This window comes from Aphelocoma coerulescens, chromosome 2, assembly GCF_041296385.1.
Source record: "Aphelocoma coerulescens isolate FSJ_1873_10779 chromosome 2, UR_Acoe_1.0, whole genome shotgun sequence".
Lineage (NCBI taxonomy): Eukaryota > Metazoa > Chordata > Aves > Passeriformes > Corvidae > Aphelocoma > Aphelocoma coerulescens.
The window spans coordinates 131264970-131286846 of record NC_091015.1 but is presented as its reverse complement, the minus strand read 5'-3'; the positions used below and the strand labels follow the sequence as shown (position 1 = coordinate 131286846).

At 38.1% G+C, this 21877-nt stretch overlaps 1 protein-coding gene across 2 annotated transcripts in view; it reads right to left on the bottom strand.

Annotated features, from left to right (window-relative positions):
- NKAIN3 (sodium/potassium transporting ATPase interacting 3) overlaps positions 1–21877 on the bottom strand; it is a 346639-nt gene that overhangs the window by 13679 nt on the left and 311083 nt on the right. For both annotated transcript variants that reach the window (XM_069004845.1, XM_069004846.1), the window contains exon 5: positions 11806–11866. In XM_069004845.1, coding sequence (XP_068860946.1) covers positions 11806–11866 — 61 coding nt within the window. The remainder of the gene's footprint in view (positions 1–11805; positions 11867–21877) is intronic.

Sequence of the window (21877 nt, the reverse complement as noted above, 5' to 3'; positions counted from 1 at the left end):
AACATAAAATCACTACTTTCTCAACTTTGAAAAGAGAAGTAAGAAGGTAGAGCATTTTAAAATGGGAGCATACAATAGCCAGTGGTCTTCTCATATATGATGGAGTGAAAAAAGAATGTGTTAGCAAACACGACGGCAAGGAGAATGGTTTTCTCATTGTTAGAAAGTGGTATCATTTCATATGAGGAGAAGGATGAATGTCTGGAGTAGAGTCTGTAACAGGATTAATACCACTTTGAAGCCACCAGTGAATCAATCTGCAAATGAAAAAGAAAGATAATGCAATACTGCCCTCATCCATAAAAAAACTCTCGCTCAAGAAAGATGAAGTAAAAAGACACTTTTATGAAAACCTTGCAACTCTCAAACTTCAGTCCTCCAAAATAACACACTGTCATGATTAAGGAGGAAAAGAGAATGAGTAGAAATCAATGCCAAGGAAAAAGAGGCATCATATAAATGGTGAGAGTCACATAGTATCACTTAATTTTGCTGTATCTAATCTGTGATATTGAGAAAAACACAGATAAACTGAGATTAAATTTCTGCTAACAAAACCAACTGTATATTTACTGACTCAAGGCAAAAGAATGTCAAATGAAGTTTAAAGTGAGTCCAGCTATGACCCAAATTACAGAGCTCCAGTAAGCAAAAGACTCATTATGATACAGAGTTAATAAAGCACATCAGCAGTACAGACTAAATGCAATAAATATAATGTAGCCTTCTTGAAAAACAGCTTTTCTAGGAACAGGCAATATATTTTATTTGACCAACTGGCCCAGCTGGAAAACCATAACAGCTATATCTCCTGATTTATTAAGACAACACCTCTTGCTATAAATCTTGCTTATCTTCTATACTGAAACCATTAAGGTTGCTGAAATAGTAGAACTAGAAAATCTAAAAAGCACAACATGTAGACAACAAGTCAAAGTTTAGAACAGGAAGAATTTTTAAAGGTTACTTTATGAAAGGTTGAATTGTGATGACGTCAGAAGCACAGTAAAGAGAATTAAAGTATAGGTAAGAATTTCACAGGAGAAAGAAAAGTGTTTAGCAAACAATCACCTAAATTAGTTTCAATATTTTAATCACAGAATATTCTGAATTGGAAGGGACCCACAAGAATCATTGGGTCCACCTCTTAAGTGAAGGGCCCATACAGGGATCAAACCTACAACCTTGGTGTTAATCAGCACCATGCTCTGACCAAGTGACTTAGCTGCTCCTTTCTCTCGTTCTGTGACTGCAGTTCTTCTACAAAATTCTTGTGATACTTTATTTGCAAGGGTCTTTCTCTTGCTTTGACCTTATCCCTTTCTCTTCTAAACAAAACCGACAACTTTTCTTGGTGGAAGATGCTCCTTGCCTTTAGATTTATGAGATTCAGACCTGAGACTTTCAAAGATGGGTAAAATGGTGTATAGTTAATTCTTATTCATTTTTTTTCAGTTTTGCTGCATTTTGAGAAAGTATCCATCACCAAATAAAATTTTCTTCAAAATTTAACTGACTGTGACCTGAAATTTATGGCTTGGTCCAATGTACTTCATTGATTTGTGCTGGTTAGCTATCTCCTCTTGAATTTATGGTACCTGCTTTGCACAGCAGCTTGAATATCCTCTAAGGCTATAATGTATGATTACATACACTGGAAGCCATTAGATTAAAAGGGATTTGTATGATTATATATTGTATGATTTTTGTCATGGATACTCCCTTAAAACAAGAAATGAGCAGCTTTGTCTTTTCTACTGCTGTATTTCAAAGCTTTGTGCTATTAGAATTGTGAACAAACCTTATCTTCAGGAAAAATCAGTGGCAGTCTCTCAGCTCAGCTGGTCTGCATGGAGCTGTTTTAATTTTTGAAGCTATTATCTGTAAAGAAGAAGGGAGGACTTTTCTTTCTTCTGAGATGAAACCTCACCATCTCTCTAGCAGGCCAGGCATGGGCATAAAGGAAAATGCATTGAGAACTCTGACCACCTAAACTGCTAATTCATCTACAAGTCTGTCAAACAGGTTGAGTTATGCATCATATCACGGAAGCTGTGGGTACAGTTGTCTCAACTGTAACTGTTCATTGCTCACTGAATTCCCAGATTCCTTATCAGCATATAATAAAGACAATTTACAGCCCAGTGTAGAGCCTGACTAATCCTGTGCCCTCCTTGGCTCAGCACACCCCTTCATTATGGGGGCACACCATTTGCTGCAGGCTTACGCTTCCCACACCAAAGGCAGCAGTTTTTACAAGACAGAGATCTTAGGCATGATTTGCTGATTGGGAAGTCACCACTCAGGCAGCAGCAACAATGAAATGGATGTACTTAAGCTGAGACCCAGAAATTAGGATTACCTATACGCATGACAGTTAAGTTTTGGGAGGGATAGCATTTACACAGAAGAGTGGGAGTCTGAAAAGTTTCTTTTTAAGCTCCACAAACTAAAACAGACACAAAGCTGTCGTTGTTCAGAAATGAAGAAGTAAGAGGATCACTACTGGAAGTGGAAAATGGATTTGTAAAGAGGTTTCATTTTAATGGAGCAGCTGGATGAAAGGTACAGACAGGAATGGGCTCCACTTAGGCCTGTATGTGATGTTGAGTGGAAAGCTCAAGGGAGCAATGCTGGATGCTGGAGTAAGATTGATTTAACAATAGATGCAATTTAAGTGAAAAGGCTAAGGTGCTGGCAACTGGAGCTTGGGATAACATCCATTTAAAAACAGATCTAATTTAAACAGAAAGGCCAAGGAGGTGGAAGGTGGAGACTAAAACAAAATCAATATTAAGTTAGGTTAGTAGAAACTAGAATCAAATGAGCCAGTTAAAAAAAATGGCCATATTGTGTATTTGGGAGTAGGGAAGCAATGATCTAAGCACTATCAAGGAACTCTCATTAAATGATATAACCCCTAAAATCAGAACTGTAATTTCATTCTAATAAGAATATTATTTATTACAGTAGTAAACAAAAAATCTTAAGAGAAAGGTATGATCTCCAGTTTAAACAAAACTGCATTATTATAAATACATTCCTACTTCAAGATAATTCTCTTCTATCACAAAATCACAGGCTTGTTGGGGTTGGAAGGGACCTCTGAAGATCATGTAGTCCAACCCTCCTGCTAAAGCAGGTTCACCTACAGCAGGTTGCTATTGGTGAATATCTGCAGAGGAAGAGACTCCACAGCCTCTCTGGGCAGCCTGTTCCTGTGCCCTGCCTCCCTTAAAGACTTTTTTTCCTCATGCTCAGGTGGAGCTGCCTGTGTTTGAGTCTGTAACCACTACCCCTTGTCCTGTCACTGGGCACCACCAAGAAGAGTCTGGCCCCATCCTCTTAACACCTACCCTTAAGATGTCTGTATGCATTGATAAGCTCTCCTCTCATTCATCTCTTCTCCAGACTGAAAAGGTCCAGCACTCTCAGCTTTTCCTCATAAGAGAGATGCTCCAGTTCCCTAATGCTCTTTGTAACCCTCTGCTGGACCCTCCCCAGAAGTGCCTTTTCTTTCTTGTCCTGAGGAGCCCAGAACTGCACACAGCACTCCAGACGTGGCCTCACCAGGGCTGAGTAGAGGGCCAGGATCACCTCCCTCAACCTGCTGGCAATGCCCTTCCTAATGCAGCCCAGGACACCATTGGCCTTCTTGGCCACCAGGGCACTGCTGGCTCATGGACAGATGTTGCCCACCAGGACCCCCAGGGCCTTCTCTGCAGAGCTGCTTTCCAGGAGGTCAGCCCCAGCCTGTGCTGGTGCCTGGGGTTATTCTTCCCCAGGTACAGGACCTTGCATCTGCCTTTGTTGAATTTGTAGATAGTTGTACAAATGTACAAATGTATGTATGTATATGTATATATATTTATATGTTATATGGCATATAATACTCATAGAATCACCAAATCAGCATAATTTGGTTTAGAAGAAATCTTTAAAAGGCCATGTAGTCTGACCCCCACTGCACTGAGCAGGGAAATCTTCATCTAGATCAGACTGCTGACTTTGAATTTTGTTTCCAGGGATGGGGCACCTGGTACTTCTCTGCACAACCTCTTCCAGTGTTTCACCATCCTCACTGTAAAAATATTCTTCCATGTATCTAGTTTGAATATTCTAAATCAATGGTGGAAATGCTTAATGCTAATTGTATTTGTAGAACAGAAATTGATCAGGTAGTAGTGAACTAATCTTTAAAAACTCTCTAGCTATCAGTCTGGAAATCAATTCAAAGTTAAGGGCAGTCTGCCTATACCTGTGTTTGAACCAAAATATGTATATATTCAACTACATACGCATCCATATGGATACACATATCCACCTACACACATATATACATATATATATATGTACATATTTATCAAAACCGGTAAAATTGTCTCATGATATGATACTGTTCTGACACATTTCTCTGTACAGAAAACTGTGCTAGTGCTTTCTGAAAATACTACATAAAATCTATTTTGCTTTCCGTACAGATATTTCTAAATACTTTATCTGTGCTCCCGAAGGCTCATATAAATGACTACATATCATATATGTGCATATTTCTACAGTCAGAATCCAAACCTGTGGATGGAAGCTAGTGATTGCAGCTCTGTATCTTTTGGCAGAATAACACTCACACAAGCCATTGCTATAACAGAGATCTTAAAAATAATATGAAATTTTACACTCCTAAACTCTTCCTCATCTTTGTACAAAAAAAGAATGAATGGAGAACTCCAGCTTGATCAAAATGACCAAGTATCATTTCAATGTATGAAGCAGAGGAGAATATGCCTCACCCACCGAGCTGTCTGTAGTGCCAGGTACAGCTGGCCCTGGGCACTTGGGATTTCCTCACCCACACAAGAACATTTCAAAGGTGTACTGTGTGTTCATCACTGCTGCTATGACCTACTAATATTCTGGAGAATATCCATGTTTTTTTCCAGTATTTTTTTTTCTTTTCTGAAGTGATTGAGGTGATTCTTTTCTATTGAATTTCAGGAAGAAATTTCTGACTTGTGCTTAAGGGAGGAATTGTGGGAATGCATTGGAGGTACTCTCATTTGAGTGATTTATCCCCTTCCTTAATGAAAAATGAATGAGCTGCTGGCTTGCATGGAAATGGTGTCTTGACTGTTATCTTCATACCTATTCAAGCCAACCAACAGTAAGAAATGAATTCTTTACTGAAGACAGACTGAAATATTCTACAGAATTTGTTCAGAAACTCAAGGGGGATATCCTCAAGTTATTTGATTCACGCCTTAGAGTAAGCTATGTTCTTCCAATGAAGAATTGGAAGTAGCTTACACATGATTTAGATTATGCCATTTCCTTCCAATTTGTCTGCACCCTGTCTGGACAAACCTTACATTTTGCATTCCACATGAAACATATGGTACTTTCAAGGAGGTAACTTCTGCTGCTGCTAGAAATCTTCTGCAGTTAAGACCTCCCTTTTCCTACACCGTGCACCATATATTATTTAAAGACAATCTCTTAGCTTCAACAGTGTTCTGCAACAGTCAATGGAGAATACAACTGGAAATGAAGACCATTTTGTACATTTTGCTAGGGGAATGTAAAAGCACACAGTTGCATGAATATATATATATTTTTTTTGTAGATTTGTTTTCCTGTGACAGATTATTCATCCAATATTTTGAAGCAGAAAAAAACCAGAAGGGGGGATCATGCCTTTGCTGCAATATTTTGTCAATAACCTATCTAGAATCAAGATTTTTTCCTAGTATTTATATTTATATTGTTTAATTGCTTTTATTTCACACCACCTCAAAGATTTACCCTTGGTTGTGTGTGTTATATCTATCCATATGTTTCCATAGGACATAGGAACTAGAACAAATGCTTTCTCAGGCAATGTATGATAACTGAATGTAAAAAAAAATAAAAAATAAAAAAAGAAACAAAAATAAATTGAAAGAGTATGTAGAGGTAACTTAAATAGTGTAATGTCCCTCCAGTATTTCTTCCTTCATTAAATGCTTCAGAATTCACTGTGTTAGTAGGAATGAGGATGCATTTTCAGGTAATTCACACACTAAGGCTAATGATGAATAAGAGCACACCAATAGGACTGTAGGACCATAAAATGTTGTTAGACCATAAAGTGTTGTTAGAATAGAGGTTTATCCTTTATATTTCCATTACAGGAGAAAGTGGAATCAGGAATAAGTAGGGTAGTAAACAAGTGAGTCTGCATCTAATCGACAAACTCCAGCTGGACAGACCTCTAGAGTCTACACAAACTGCAACCTGACATTTGTCTCCATTAAATGTCTGGTGGGGATGTCCTGGGCCACAGCTGAACTGAGGAAGCCCCCTGGACACGCCTGGTGACATTTCTGGTCACATCACAACCTCTCCTTCAGTTCATGGTAGGCATCTGCAAGACGATGACAGCAGCTGCTAGCAGGGAATGAGCCGCCCTGAAACGCAGGCAGCACCTCAGTGAGAGGAGCAGCAGCAACCACCTGTGGCATTGGCTGGGCCCCCTGGCTTTCCAGATGTCACAGACCACGGGGGACAGGTATGTTGGACTCTTCATCTCTGCAGGAGGCCACATTTGTTTATTTTTACAAAACAGAACAGTTTTGTAAAAACAGGATACATTTGATTATGAATCCACTACTATTCTAAGCCTAGCAATATGTATACCTGGCAAAAATACCTGATTCTGTTGTTTTTCCAATACAGGTGAATCAAAATTCTGGTGGTTTCGGATTCTCGTCCAGATGAACAGAAAGATGCAAACTGCTTTCAAGCCTTCCAAAAATTCTGATAGTCACTCCCATCACTCCCACTTTCCAGAAACGCTAAAGTCAGGAGAATGCTGTCAACCTGGCAGCTATAGTGCTGTCTCACTGCCAAGAAGTAAAACTTACTATCATTTTAAAAGTCTGTGTCAAGCATATTCATCCACTGGTCAGTAACAACACATTTTGTTTCAATGTATCAAGTCATTATGGTTTAAAGGTGAGAGAGGTGCGTGCTAAAGCCCAGCGATGACCTGTGCTGCTGTCTGAGAAGTTTCGTAAGTCCTCATTTTCAGGGAAGTAATTTAGGACAGTTGGGGATGCCTGGGGATGTTTGATTCTTGTATTGCCCAACAGCAATGTAGTGCAGAATCCTCCTTCTTGGTGATCCTTGATATCAAACATTTTATCACTTCTCAGAAGGTAAACGGACTCGAATTCATGTACAGTTGCAGTTAATGTAAAGATATTAGTAGTGGGTTCCCAAAAACTCCTTAGTAAAGGAAACTTGGATACTTATATATAGATAATCAAAAACATATAATATTAGCTATTGCTAGCTAGTTCTTCATTCACGTTTCAAAAATATAGCACATTTATAAGAAATTTATCACCACTGGACCTACTGTGTGACTATAAATATTAAATTAAATGTGATGTAAAATTCTTTCTCTCTTGTTTGATTACTGACAACAGATGCTCAATGGTGTGTATGAATGTTATGCCATATGTCAGATAAGGCAATGCAGTAGTTTTTCAGAGGAAGCAATAACGTATCTGGCTTTACTTAATATTTTTCTAACGATGGCATATGGAGGGTCATATTGGTACTACAGTATGGGGAAACTTGTAATTTGTAAAAACAAACTCATCTTCATCTCTGTTCTGAAAGATCCGCTGAGCTCTGAATATGACTAGCATAGAGGACAGCCAAAAATAATATTTTTTTTTCTTTATTAATTTTGTTCCTGTGTTTTCATTTAGGGGATAAATCTTCATGGTGAATGGAAGCCCTTTCCTTTATTTTTGCTCATGCACAAAAGAGGTTTAAGTTTCCTTGGATTGGCCCTTTGGTGTTTCAGCCTCATTTTTACAAAAATGCTGAAATCACAATTTTAGTTTTGTGGCAAACCTTCCCCTCTGATTTATTTCCTTATGGAATTTGTTTACAAATCAGTTTCCACTCCACAAAATCCAGTACAGTACTGTCACTACTGACATGTTTCAGTGTCACATTTACGAATTAGTATTTAGTGGTAATAGTGCTATCAACTGTTTTCAAAAATGTCCAGAAACTATTTAGAAATTTAATCATGATTTTAGCAACGTATTTTGCCTAGTCTCCAGACTCCACTGAATCAAAACAGTAACTCTGACAAGGTGGAAACCAGTTTCTGAGTTCATTTTTAGGAGAAAATGATTCACAAACAGTATAGTGACAGGCATTTATGATTACAGATTTCACATATTCTATTCCTTCAAAAGGGCTTATAGAGATTGATAGATCTACAAAGAAAGAAATGAAAAAATGAAGGGAAGAGATATAAATAGACTTTTTCATTAAGATGAATGATGGAAGGTATTAACCCCACTACAGCAGTGTGCCTTTTACATGCCTTTTTTTTATTCATTCCTTTTGACCTGTTATCATCTTCCTTCTTAGTAAAAGTTAACTACAGTATGAAATGTAGGTAAGGTGAGCAATAGCGGGAAAAAAAATATTTCCTCAAGCATTATTACTGTTCAGAAAAGTGTCCATCAGCTGAAATGTCACGCTCAAAATCCATTCAAGCATTGCACAGAGGCTAAACAGGCAGCTATTATTAATTTTTAAATCTGCCTGATGGGTTTCAGACCAAGAACTGGGGTTAACTTGATGTACTGAATATTGCAGAGTATATTTAATTAGGGAGGCTTTCACTCTCAGATGGTTGAGGATTTATTCTGTGCAAACCACTGCTAAAGTATGATGGAATAGCCGCACCTACCTAAGAAAAAAATCTGCTGCATCATATTAAAATGCATAAAATTGGCCTTAGTTGCAGTTTTTTGGACTTTTATCCTAATGTAAACACTGCCTACTTTCAATCTGTTTTGAAGCACCACTGTACTTATAACTAGAATAATTTTCTGTTCATTACGCTGCAAGTTAGCAATGCAAAATTCTCCAGAATAAGTCCTGTTCTTGTCAGCTAATAACCAAACCAAACCATTTTCTGACTGTGCCTTAAACAGAGGTTTCTTTATTTAAAACATGTCTGTGGGATTCCTATGAAGGGGTTAACAGTTGTCTTTAATGTATTTATCTAAAAGCATTAGAAGGCTCTAAAACACAAATGGGCACTAAGACACAAAGTGAGATATTAAAGAGATGTTTATTTGGTTTTGATCCAATTCAGAATCTCAGAATGCAATAAAAAAAGTAGCAAATCAGAAATGACTTCTCTCCAATGGTTGTAAAATCTCCTAGCTGTATCTATTCCACTTCTTTGCTTCGCTTTTTCCTTCCTTTATGCACTGCTCTTGCCCCTGCCCCAGGTCATTCTCTGCCAAACAAAAAAACCTACTCACACAAGAGCCTAGAAGATCAAATGTATCTTTAGATAAATTTGAAATGGGAAATTTGTCCTAAAAATGGGAAATTTATTCCTAAAAAAGGACATTACACCATACTTTCCAGGACAAGAGAGGTGATTTTCACTTGTAACAGAAGATCAATTTGTTATTGATAATTCTGAAAGACAAGCAGAAATTAAATGCAGACCCCTGAGTTGTTTGAGGAGAATGGAAACTGGGTTAGTTCGACAGACTGGATCACCTTAGAACTTGATGTGTTTTATTGGTTGATAAATATGTCACCTGTTCTCCATTCTCAGTGATTTAAATTTCCATCTGTATCATATGGCTCAAAACCCTCAAAAGACAGTTAGGTGGGGTCACCATAGAAGGAAAATGAATCAGGCCCCATCTCTTCTGAAACAGACATGTTTTCAAAGTGAACAGGGCCCTTAACTTGACAAAAACCCTTTGGTGAGGCCCTGAATAGGTAAACCACAAATGCTCTGTAGCACACGACTGCAGTTTCCATGAACACGTATTCTTTGCTGGGAGTTTTGTCTTTCACACATGCCTAAAACAGGATATGTGAAGCACGTTATAAAGGGCTAAACAAACCAAACAGTTACATATCATATTTGTGTAAAAAGTGAAGAGTCTGCCTTCCCAGGTACAGATGCATCTGTGTTTGCATGCGGATGTGCATGTGCACACATGACTATTCTTCAAAGGCACTGTAGTTTGTGTCTTCCTCATCAGTCTGCAGGCCTTCCCAAGCACCTAAAGTAGCCTCTCTGTTCCAGGAATTTAGTTAGTCACTGTTTCATAAAGAAAGTTTCCAGCTATCCATATGAAGACCTGGCTGCTGCCGTGGCTCATCACAGCAATATGGAAAGGAGCTGTCTCTGGATTTCACTGACCAAAGACTGTGTTTATCCACCCCAAACTATACAGCCATTGTGCAGCTGTGCCATCTTCTGCTGATATCCTGTGTTACCAGTTCCTGCCTACCTGGCAGCTTCCAGCTTTCCCAGGGAGCATTTTCTGTGCTTTTTCTCCTCAAGCCTTACATTTTATGTTCCAAGTGTTCATATTTCTCCTTTGCAGCATCCATCTTTATCCAGGCTCCTTGTGCCTTTCCACAGTACACTACGTGCACAACATGCTTATGTCTCCTTACCACTCAATTTTATTTGAGAATCTCTTTGATATATTTTCTTCCTAATAAAAACCTAAATTAAATTGTTAAAATAGATTTGATACTAATGTCTGTTGCATGACGACAAAGAACTCAACATTGTACCATTTGTAGCAGTGCAAAAGGATTTTGTTCATAGTTCTTCATACTGTTTTCAATCAAACAGTCTGCTTTTTCACCACAGGCATGAATTACTTGAATTATGTTTCCAATAAGATTTTCCAGATATTGTCAAATGTTTTCCTAAAAACTAAATTAATTTTTTCACATGATATTCACCCACCAGAGCTATTCTGTGAAGAAACAAAGCAACTGTAAAAAGATTTATGAATAAAAGTTTATATGGTTGCATAAATATAAATAAATATGTTATTTATCCTAAAACCATAAAATGCTATTGAAATTCATTTTTTTCTCCTAGAGAGAGCTATTTTGCTGTTTACCTCATTATAAATTAGAGGAAGTAATTTACATGATCACATGTTGTCCCTTTTTAAATTTGTTCTTGTATTTGCTCCTCTGCTCACCCAATATTTTTCCATTCTCTCTCCTGCTTTTACCAATGGCTATCCTAGTCATGTGGGTATGGTGACATCCTTAGGCAATTCTCACAACCACTTTTCATGCAGTATCCTACCAAATTGTTCGGCACATTCAGATTTTTCCAATACCCTTTAATGACTTTTTAAGAAATATTTTTTGAAGGTGTGCACATTTTCAAACTTTTGGAACAATATGAGTGTATATAGATAAGAGTTTCGTTGATAGAGGCAAGTTAAGAGCATGGGGTCAGCATTTTAAATATATGGTCTAGGTGCCTGTAAGTGTAGATCAGCTTTACCTAGTTATTGATCAGAGTGATACTGCACACTGTAAATGGCTTGGTCTGTCTTCCCCATTAATTTTACTGTTGATAAAACTTTCACTTGGAAAAACAGATTAAGAGGCTTCAGGAGCTTTGATTCAAATGTAAATGTACATACATAAAGATACATATATATCTATATGTATCCAACATGGGTCACATAGTTTTCATCATGGTGACTGGCTCATGTAAGAGGTTCACAAATCTCTATGAAGAAGCTCAGGAGGTGCAATCCTACCTAGATTACTTGGTAGTACCTAAATAAGTATGTCTTTAAGCATAATTGGTTGTGCACATGAATGCCAGATTCTGCCATTTTTCCAACTTTGTTCTTTGCCTTGGTAGTTCAATGCAAGACTAAGTCTCAGCCCAGGTACCTTGGCTCCAGAGATGGTGAGGTGAGTATCAGTACTTACAGCTGTCCTCCTCCTCCATGAAAAGACTGATCACGTAACAGGCATACACAAATCCAATCAGCTGTGTGAAAGAAGAGCAAAAGCAATCAGTAGAACACATTGAACATTTATAAAGCTTTTAGTCCAGTGATATATAAACACACAGCTAGACTTTAAAAATATTTACTTCTATTTCCTGCATTTGCAAATTTCAGTGCAAATGGTCACAAGCAGCTAAATTAATTTCGTCTCTTTTGCTCATGTCGCATAACATATTTTATATATAAATATGCATTTTATACTTTAAAATATTTTCCTAGTCCCACTGGGATCAGTATTGATGAATACTGCTATTGAGTAATACTGGTGGAAAACATCTGTATCTTGATGTTCAGCTGTTATTTACATTTCTGTGTTTTTCAATACTTCTGTTCTCACATTACTTACTCCACATGAATGTGGGCCCCCTATGTACTTCATATGCCTATTAAAATGGCAAAATATTTATTGACTGCTACAGAATTAAGTCATAGTAACACTTCTGTGGAATCCACAAGAGATGTCTTTTTGTGTTGCATAAAGTGTCCCAGTGAAGAACTGTTTAGCAAAATTTTAAACTGTTAAGTGAATTGTCATGATGTAGCTGAACAGTAAAACTGGGTTATGCTTCATCAACATCAGGAAACACCTTATCAGTAATTCATATTAACTATGCAGGAAATGAACAAAATCATTTTCCCCAAAGGACAACAACAGTCAAACCATGCCATTATTTTAACAGCAGCACCCACAAAAACATGCTCCTTAACCCATATCTGTGTCACTTGTGCCACCAAGAGGAAGGGATTAAGATCTTTAGGATCAAGAAATAGAAACTCCACTCACACCTTATCCATACAGACAAAATGTTTTTTTAGGACCATGACTAAAGATGAAGAAAATTCCACTGGGCAAGGAAACCTATTAAACTGCACCAGCCAGACATGTCCAATCTTGAGAAAATATTGTTTGTGCAGCTGTACACAATTCATGCTAGCTGAAAGCCATGAAAAGACTCTTCATAAGAGATTTCAAAAACAGCCCAGAGATTAGTTTTAAGAACACTCCTTTTTCTCTGGTCCATTCAAAAAATCTAATTAAAATAGTTCTTCTAAGGATGTCGCGGATCAGCCATCTGAGAAAGAGGTAATTTAATAGTATCTAGACAGGTATAAGCTCCTTCAGAAGCACGGAAATCATTCCAACCTGCCTTCTGGTTGGGCTGCATGAGGAGCTTTACAAGCAGCTCCAAAAGCCCCTCCACAGACAAAAAGCTTGTCCACACAAGGGAATTCAGGGAAGTTAAGATGAATTAACTAAAGCTGTGAAATCAATGCACGTAAGATAAAGTACATTAAATCCCTGTGTGGCCTTTCTCATTCAGAAATAAAGTGGCCCTAGTTCACTGCAGCTTAATCCTTCTCCAAGGGATTAATCTTCCCACGGAGAATTAAGCTACAGTATGCTGAAGCTGAGCTACTCATGAATGAGGGCTGTCACAGCACTGTGGCACAATCCTGTTGGAGCATCCTCTCCAGGGCATTCACCTCGCTGCTGTTTTGACCAAGTGACTTTAATCCAACTTTTCTCTCTTTCTGAGCAGACTACAGTATCAGCAGCTTCCTCGACTGCTTTTTTGTGTCCAGTTTGCTGTGTGGTATTGCCACAGCCTCTCTCAGGTGAACAGCACTTTGTTGCACTCATGCTCTGAGCCAGCTAAATGCAAACCAGCTCTGGAGAAGGCGCTCGCTGGAGATGGCTGGGATGGATCCATGCCTGAGCTGCCCATTCCCACGTGCCTGGTGTCATGGTGGCTGCAGCAGGATGGGACTCACAGACACAGCAGGGCTGGCTGGGTCACTGTGTGCTCATGTTTACTGAGGTAAATGCTCATCCAGGACCAGCACCAGCTTACAGATTAAGCAAATTTTTTCCCTAAACTTCACAGTTTAGAGCACCTTTCAGGCATGACAACTAAAACAATACAATATAAAGGCTTCCAAGAGATAAAAAGACAAATAATACCCGAGATGTAGGGCTTGTGTCACCTGAAGGTTACACATAATTAAAAAAAATATTGCATTAGCACCACAGAAACACCAGAATACAGGTGATTTTTCATAACTGAATGTCACCTGTCTATTTACAATGTTTCTGGATGAACATTTGTATTGTACAATTTGACTACATAAGTCACTTGGGTTTGTTTCTTTTTCCTAAACACAGCTGAAATATTTTGAAGAGCAAAACTGCTGAATAAATAACGAACATGATAGAAACGAATTGCAGTACAGCCTGTGGGTTAAGTGTTTGTGAAGGAAGATCAAACATTTAGAATTATTTACTCTTTCCCCATCATGTATTTATTTTTTCTTATTAGTAGTATTCTGTATAAATTAATTTTATTTATAAATGCAGTTCCTGCTTTATATGTACATGTGTGCTCTATATCCATGCATATTATATAAGACATATCTCTGTAAGTGCTTCCAGCAGATTTCTCAAATGTCTAAGATGTTGGACATGTGGATAAAGCACAGCAAGACTTCCACTCTAACAAGTCATAAACAAACTGACACAGAGAAAGCAATAGGGAAAAGTGCTCAAAGTCTTCCCAAAAAATGTGGGTGATGACAAGCCTGAGTTTTACAGTCCTAAGAGCTTCTATCTTGCTCTTCTAGTAGACTTTCTCCTTAAAGTTAATCTTTTCCCACTCTCTTCAGTGTTTGAAACACACTTTGCCTAATCTATTACCTTCTTGCAAATCAGCAGCCTTTCTCTACTTCCCAGAAATATATTTCTTTATATCCCTCAGCATTAGTAAATAGTCCTCATTCAGTTAGAAATCACTGCTAGCTGTTGTATTTATGATGTATATTTGTTTAAAACGCACCATTTCCTCCATCTGTTTAGTTATTAATACCAGGAGAAATAAAAAAAATATATTCATCCTCTTTCAATTTCATAGCCTTTTCAAGGAGAAAAAAAATATGAGGTGACTACCCATGCTAGGAGATATCATAACCCACCATAATCCAACAATATCTTTCTGTACTTAAATGTCAGAATGCATGTTTCTGAAAGAACAAAGCAACAAGGAAGAAAAAAGAGCCCTTTAGCATCAAGTGTCAGGTACTGCTGCTCAGGAGGGGACAGCCATGCTTGGCTTGTAACTAACAAACAAGTAGTTACAGTTGGGTAACCAGTATCTACAGCACCATTAACAAGAAGTGATAAAGTGGGAATATACTCTTTGACAGATGAGACCCAATTCCAGATCCTTAAACAGAGTTACAGCCCCCACTGTGAATATTTTTGTAAATTAATTAATTAAAACCTCTTATTTTGCGTTATTGATGGCCAGGCTAATAAAATATTTATTCCAACAAATTACTTTTGCTATCTTGACTAACGCAGTTGCAGTTTAATTAATAGTGTTATGCTCATGTGAGCCCATCCAGCCATCTTGCTAATTGCCAGTCTTGGTCCTGGAAATGTTGGCTATTGGCCCGGCACCAAGTGATAGACTTAAATGTGTGTTCCCTGATAACTAAAGCAAATATGATGCAAAGGAGCTGGAAGATACTTAATTTGGTCATCTTGAGTTTCAGTAATCGTTCAAAGGGACCAATGAAGTGGTTGGAACACAACATCCAAAGCATCAAAGCTCACTAGTACCTGAAAGTATAAATAAGAGGCTCTGGCTTGACCCAGAGAGCAATTTAGATGGCAAGGTGGCCTTGTCTTGACAATGTTGAGTTCAAGGCATGGAAACATTCTCGGATCCCTGCACTCTACAAGACTCCCTGTCTTGCCTGGAGAGCCCAGTCTAGTTAAGTGTCTCAGAAGACACTTGTCAGTGCTATTCTGCAGAAAATCAGGTGGGAAACTGTGGGAAGAGGCTGCTGTCCCCTGCTTTCATCCATCTACACAGTGGCTAGGGTACATGCCTTTCTCTAGAGAGAATAAGCAATACATAAAATATTCAGCTATTTCAGGGAATCACAGAATGGTTTTGGTTGGAAGGGAATTTAAACCTCTTCTGGTTCAACCTCCCTGACATGGGCAAGAAGATCTTTCACTAGATCAGGTTTCTCAAATCCCATCCAACCTGGCCTTGAACTCTTCCAGTTTTGGGGCATCCACAATTGCTCTGGGCAACCTGTTCAAGTGCCTCACTATCCTTATTGTAAAAAATATCTTCCTTATGTTCAACTTTGATCTATGCTCTTTCAATTTATAACCCTTACCTTTTTCCCTCTCACCACAGACCATGGTAAAAAAGCCTCTTTCCACCTATCTTATAAGCTCTCTTTATAAACTGAAAGGCCAAAATAAAAAATAAATAGCCCCAATTCTCTCAGCCTACCAATTATTCTCATGGCCCTCCAAGTGCAGTACCACGAAAGCAGAGTAGAGGGGTAGAATCACCTCCCTCGACCTGCTGGCTACACTTCATGTGATGCAGCCAAGAGTACAATTGGCTTTCTGGACTGCAAGTGCACTTTGCTGACTCATGTTAAGTTTGTCATCCACCATGTTCCCCAAGTTCTTCTCAGCAGGGCTCCTTTCACGCCGTTCATCCCCCAGCCTGTACTGATATTACGGACTGCCCTGAGCCAGGTGTAAGATCTTGCACGTGACCTTCTGAACATCATGTGGTTCACACGGGCTGACTCCTGGATCCTGCTGAGGTCCCTCTGGGTGGCATCTCTTTCCTCAAGCCCATCAACAGCACCACTCAGCAAACCTGCTGAGGGTGCACTCAATACTGCTGCACCAGTAATGAAGACATGAAATAACACTGGTCCCAGTATGGGCCCCTGAGTGATACCACTTGTTACTGGCTTCCCTTTGAACACTGAGCCACAGTTCTTTGGACATGACCATACAGTATTTTAGACCCATCAGGATTTTCACACCAAAAACCATATTTCTTCAGTGGCTAGCTGGTAAGTGTTGCTAAATTCTCCAAATCATAGTGAAGGATGGGCTCAGGGTGTGAGAAACAATTGTCACCTAGGCTATAAGTTGGCAGAGACATCAGTGTGGAGTCCACAAAAGGATTTCTTATTAGTGGTACATGGGTACATGGATATGATGCTATTATCAAGGCTTTTGATGCATAATTTATTTTCTGCTGATATCCTTAGGTAGAAATAAAATAGTAGTAGTCTCTGTTATTTTTCTCCTGTGCAGGCAGTAGAGTCTCAAGAGGACCTTAATGCTTTAGCCTAACTAAAATCTCCAGGCTTAAGCTATGGACATCTGCATGAAATATAAATGCCTAGTCTAATAGAAGTGAAATTAGATTATATAATTGTCCATCATTAAACTGAGGGAAACTATTAAAACATGTAAGAAATTAAAAAACTAATCATTTGAGCAAATATATGCTGTGAGATATAATTGCTTTAATAAATGAATATGACTAGAATACATCTTATTAAAAATAAGAATCAAACTGAGTGCAAAAATGTATGTTTACTTGCAAATTAATGCATTTTAATAGTTACTACTTAATGTGGATTAACCTTTCCTTAGGAAAGCAAGGGCAAATGAAAAATAAACTAGAGCGATGATTTAAATCAAAGCTGTTTTCTGCAGACTGAAACACTTTTTATTAAAATTGATGCTTTGGTTAATTTTGATTTAAATCTTCTTCTGTGGCCTTTAAATACACTCTCATAGCATGAGATTACCTTCCTGTCAGCTTCACACACTGCAGTTCAAGTGGTTCAAAGCAAGTATATGAGACTACACTAAGTATTTAAGATTACATGAAGCAGAGCCCTGGGTTACCAGGTTAATCTTCAAGGTCAGGTGCACAATAGGTCACTCAGCACTGTTAAGCTACTACACAGAGTTTTCTAGAGATCTCATTGCAACAACATGGAACCATCCAAATAAATGAAATTAATGTACAGTACTCCTGGCTCCAGAGTTGGAAGATTTCTCCAACCAAAATGGAAACTCTGCTTGACGCTCTTCCTTGCACACTTCCAGCACACCCAGATTGTCATCTCACTGAATATGGCTTTTTCTTGACTTCTTTTTTGCTGATGAGAACTGAAAAATCATTATTTCCCATTTATCTCTGTGGTTCTTCAAAAGTGTAACTTGGCAAACACAATTACTTTTTTTCTGCAAGATATTTCACTATTACCCAATTTCCCACAAAGATTGAGGGAGTATGAAAGGAGAAGAAACTTTTAAAACTGAATCTTTATGCATAAAAAAATGTGTAGGATACAAAGATTGACAAGATGTCTTAAATTTAACTTATAAAATGGAAACTGTGTAGCAAGAGTGAATTTACTGAGCAAGAAGGTAAGAATGCATTAAATTACAAAGTATCCTGACTATTATTGTCTCCTGATTAGCATTTTCAGAAGAGCTAACTACTACTGAGGAAAAGCTAAAACATGAGTAGTTAATCATCTTAGATACCTGCTTGCCACTAACATTTTTATTAGTCTGCAGAGAGGACTGTAAAGCCCTTTTCTTCCATTAAAGACTGGGAAAGTGCTAAATCAGAATGGGAGAGACATAAGGGAAACAGGACATCATCCCAGTATCTGTGTGTATACACGATTCAGCAAGATAGAAATATGACTAAGATTATCAGGCACAAAGAAATTATAACTCTACATATTTCAAGACAATGACAAAGTAAAAAGACCCAGAGTAACAGCAATATATAGTTGGAGCATAATAATAACCATTTGCTATTATAGTATATAGTTATCCAATCATATGACTCGATACAATTATTCACTCTACCTGCTTGATTATAAACATTTTACTAGAAACATATTGTAAAACTGTATCATTATAGAAAATTTCAAAACGGAATGCAATTTTTTTGAATTAAAGAAGAGACAGTCTCAAAGGTATGTCCTCATTTTCCAGAATTATATGATGAAATACACAACATTTTACACTGGTAACAGGCAGAGGCTCAACCTGAAAGTACTTATAAATCTTAAACCATAAAAGCACACAAACAACTGGAAAAATGTCCAGAAAACATAGCAGGAAAAGGTAGCAGCAACAGTTGAACCACTCTATGTTGTCTGATTTTTTTTCCTCTCCTTCATCTTCCTAAAATCAATTTGACTTGAGTTGAATAAAATTCAGGCTGCAGGGACACTCTCTACCAATTTAATCAGCCCAGCACAGAGTTGGTCTGGTCCAACTGTGTGCCATTTGCAGCTGTAGTGCAGAGTTCCTAGAGACTACAACTCTGATAGCCCTTAAAATGTGCTAAGAATCTAAAACTGGGTGACAGGAGCTTGTGGGTACTTTTGCTATGTATTTACCACAGAGAAACAATTGAGTAGATACTAAAAATGTCTATTTTTAAAATACACAGAGGTTGTTGTTGGCTAATAGTGCAGGAGACAATTCTTCTTGAATGCCATCTATCCAGCACTGGGAGCCCAGCAGCATGCTGGAAAAGACTACACCTGTTAGCACTACGGTGCTTTTTGAAATTCTACCCTGTATTTGCTGTTCTCAAGTCCTTGCTCCCACTGCATTTCTTTGTCTTTTAATTAAAAATTGCATTTGACTATCTAATTTTTCCAGGCCAAGATCAGAAATATTGTTGTCTGCAGTTGCTCTGAGAATTTATTTCTCCAGCAGCATAAACATATAATTACCCCTGTTGCCCAGTTGCCCAAAATGACTTCACCAGTTAAGAGGGAGGACTGATGTGCTATGTCGCCAAGATGTGTCCCAGCTTTGTTAGGGATGAGAGAAAGAAGGGAGAACTTATTGTGTTCTCTTTCCCCTCTTGCCCTTTAGTTTAGCTACAGGTTATTCTCCCCAGTCGGTTTTTGCTGCAAGTCCTTAGAAATATTTAGTGTCCTGACTCTGAAAGATGGAGGATTTTGAACAAACTGTGTAAGCCAATCTCATGTATAATTCTGTAGCTCACAGAATTTCATCTAGATACTCTGTTACCACAATGATAATGTCAGAGCAACCCTCACAGACTAGGTTGGGGTACTGGTGCTCCAAGGTGTTCCAAGGCACTCCATGTCCACAGAAGGGATCTGGGAACCTTTGTCCTTTACTCAGAGAAGAGATTAAAAATAAACTCCAAGCATTAATCCTTATCTATTTGGTTGTCTATTGTGTGATAGAGATCTAAACTTTCTATTTTGAATTAAAAAGAAGTCTCAATATGTAAAAACACTGAACACAGTATTTAAACACGACTGGCCAGAACACAGTGGTTTATCTTGAAATATATTAATTACTTGTTAATTATACAACTGGATACAGTGAAAGTCAAAAGTGTAAAATAAAGCCAACCTTAAACACTGAAAGTTTAAGAGTGAAACAATAGAAAGTGAAGGGGATGAGGGTGGTAAGAGAGAAGAGGAAGAGAAAGGAGATCTACATCTGAGCAGACTCTTAACAAAATCACCAGAGAAGAACTGGATAAACAAGTGAGACTTTAGATCTAGCTTTTCTCCAGTGTGTAAAGATAATAAAAGTTATCCTAAGAATAGGGTCAAAGTTCTCATATTTAATTTAATGACTAATTAGTTTGCCAGCTGAATAACAGGAAGTGAGAAAACCCTTTAAATCTAATTTTACAATAAGCAGACCAAAAGATGACCTCCCTTCATTTCTGTCAAACTGACTTTGTGTTACTTGTTTTTATATTCTTTAAACAACTGCTTTTATTTGCTTTTGCCTTATCAGTGTTAAGAATAATTTCAGAGCTACTTGCAGACCACACTGTATTTCAGATCTTTTGATATAATAAACAAATTCAGGTTTGATGGTGTCTTGTAACCCAAAGTATTTCTTAAAGTGCTCATCAGGTAATGACTTTACCTCCACCTAAGCTGCACATACCATTTTGGAAGCTGGTAATGAAATCAGAAGAATGAAAGAAATATCTGCTAGTGACTAAAGCCAATGTAAATACCTTCGACATGTGACAAGGTACTTGGGAAGGTTTTTGAATCCCAGGGAAAATGATTATGCATGCAGGGGGTACCAAAACAAACTGCTTTCAGAACAACAGAATATTGCAAACCTTGGCCATTTTTTATGCTAATACTCCTTTTAAAATTCTTTCACTGCTTACACTGCAATTATGAAAGATGTTCTCTGTTGATAGAATGCCAAAAGATATTTTTACCTCCTTATTAGATCTGAAAGCACATAATGAGAGTATTATTTCCACTTACTTGTTACAACAGACATAGAGAATGTATTTTAATTCTAACAATGCATTGAACTCTGTAAGAATGACTTCTTTTCTACTGAATAGTTTCCCTTCATGCACAATGTAAATAACACATGCATGAAACAATTATATTACCATGAGGCAGTACCCATTTAAAGACAGACAAAGTGTGACATGAAAACAAAAATACCTAGCTCAAGATTTCAGTGAATTACGACAGTCTAATCGCCACTATTAGCTAACCACCTTCACAGATACCTCTTAAATACCTAAGTAATAATAGTAAAATGAACATATTATTATTATAGCTCCTGTTAATCCATAAACATGGCTTAAAAATCGTATGAAAAAAATTGCAAAGCTTTCACTAACAACAGTTACGCCACAGCAGTAAGTCGAGGGAGGTAATTCTCCTCTTCTACTCTGTTCTTGCAAGACCCCACCTGGAGTGCTGTGTCCAGCTCTGGGGCCCCCAACATAAGAAGGGCATGGATCTGCTGGAGTAAAGCCAGAGGAGGCCATAATGATGATCAGAGCCTCTTCTATGAAGACAGGCTGAAACAGATGGGACTATTCAGCCTGGAAAAAAGGAGGCTCTGGGGAGACATTTGAGCACCTTCCAGTACCTGAAGCTTGCTACATGAAAGATGAAGAGGGACTTTTTACAAGTGATAGGACAAGGGGCCTGTGTGAGAGTGTTGAGGCAGCGAACAGGTGCCCAGAGGAGAAGTTGTGGATGGAAGTGTTCAAGGCCAGGCTGGATGGGGCTTTGAACAATCTAGTCTAGTAGAAGGTGTCCATGCCCATGGCAGGAGGTGTTAAATCTGATGATCTTTAGGGTCC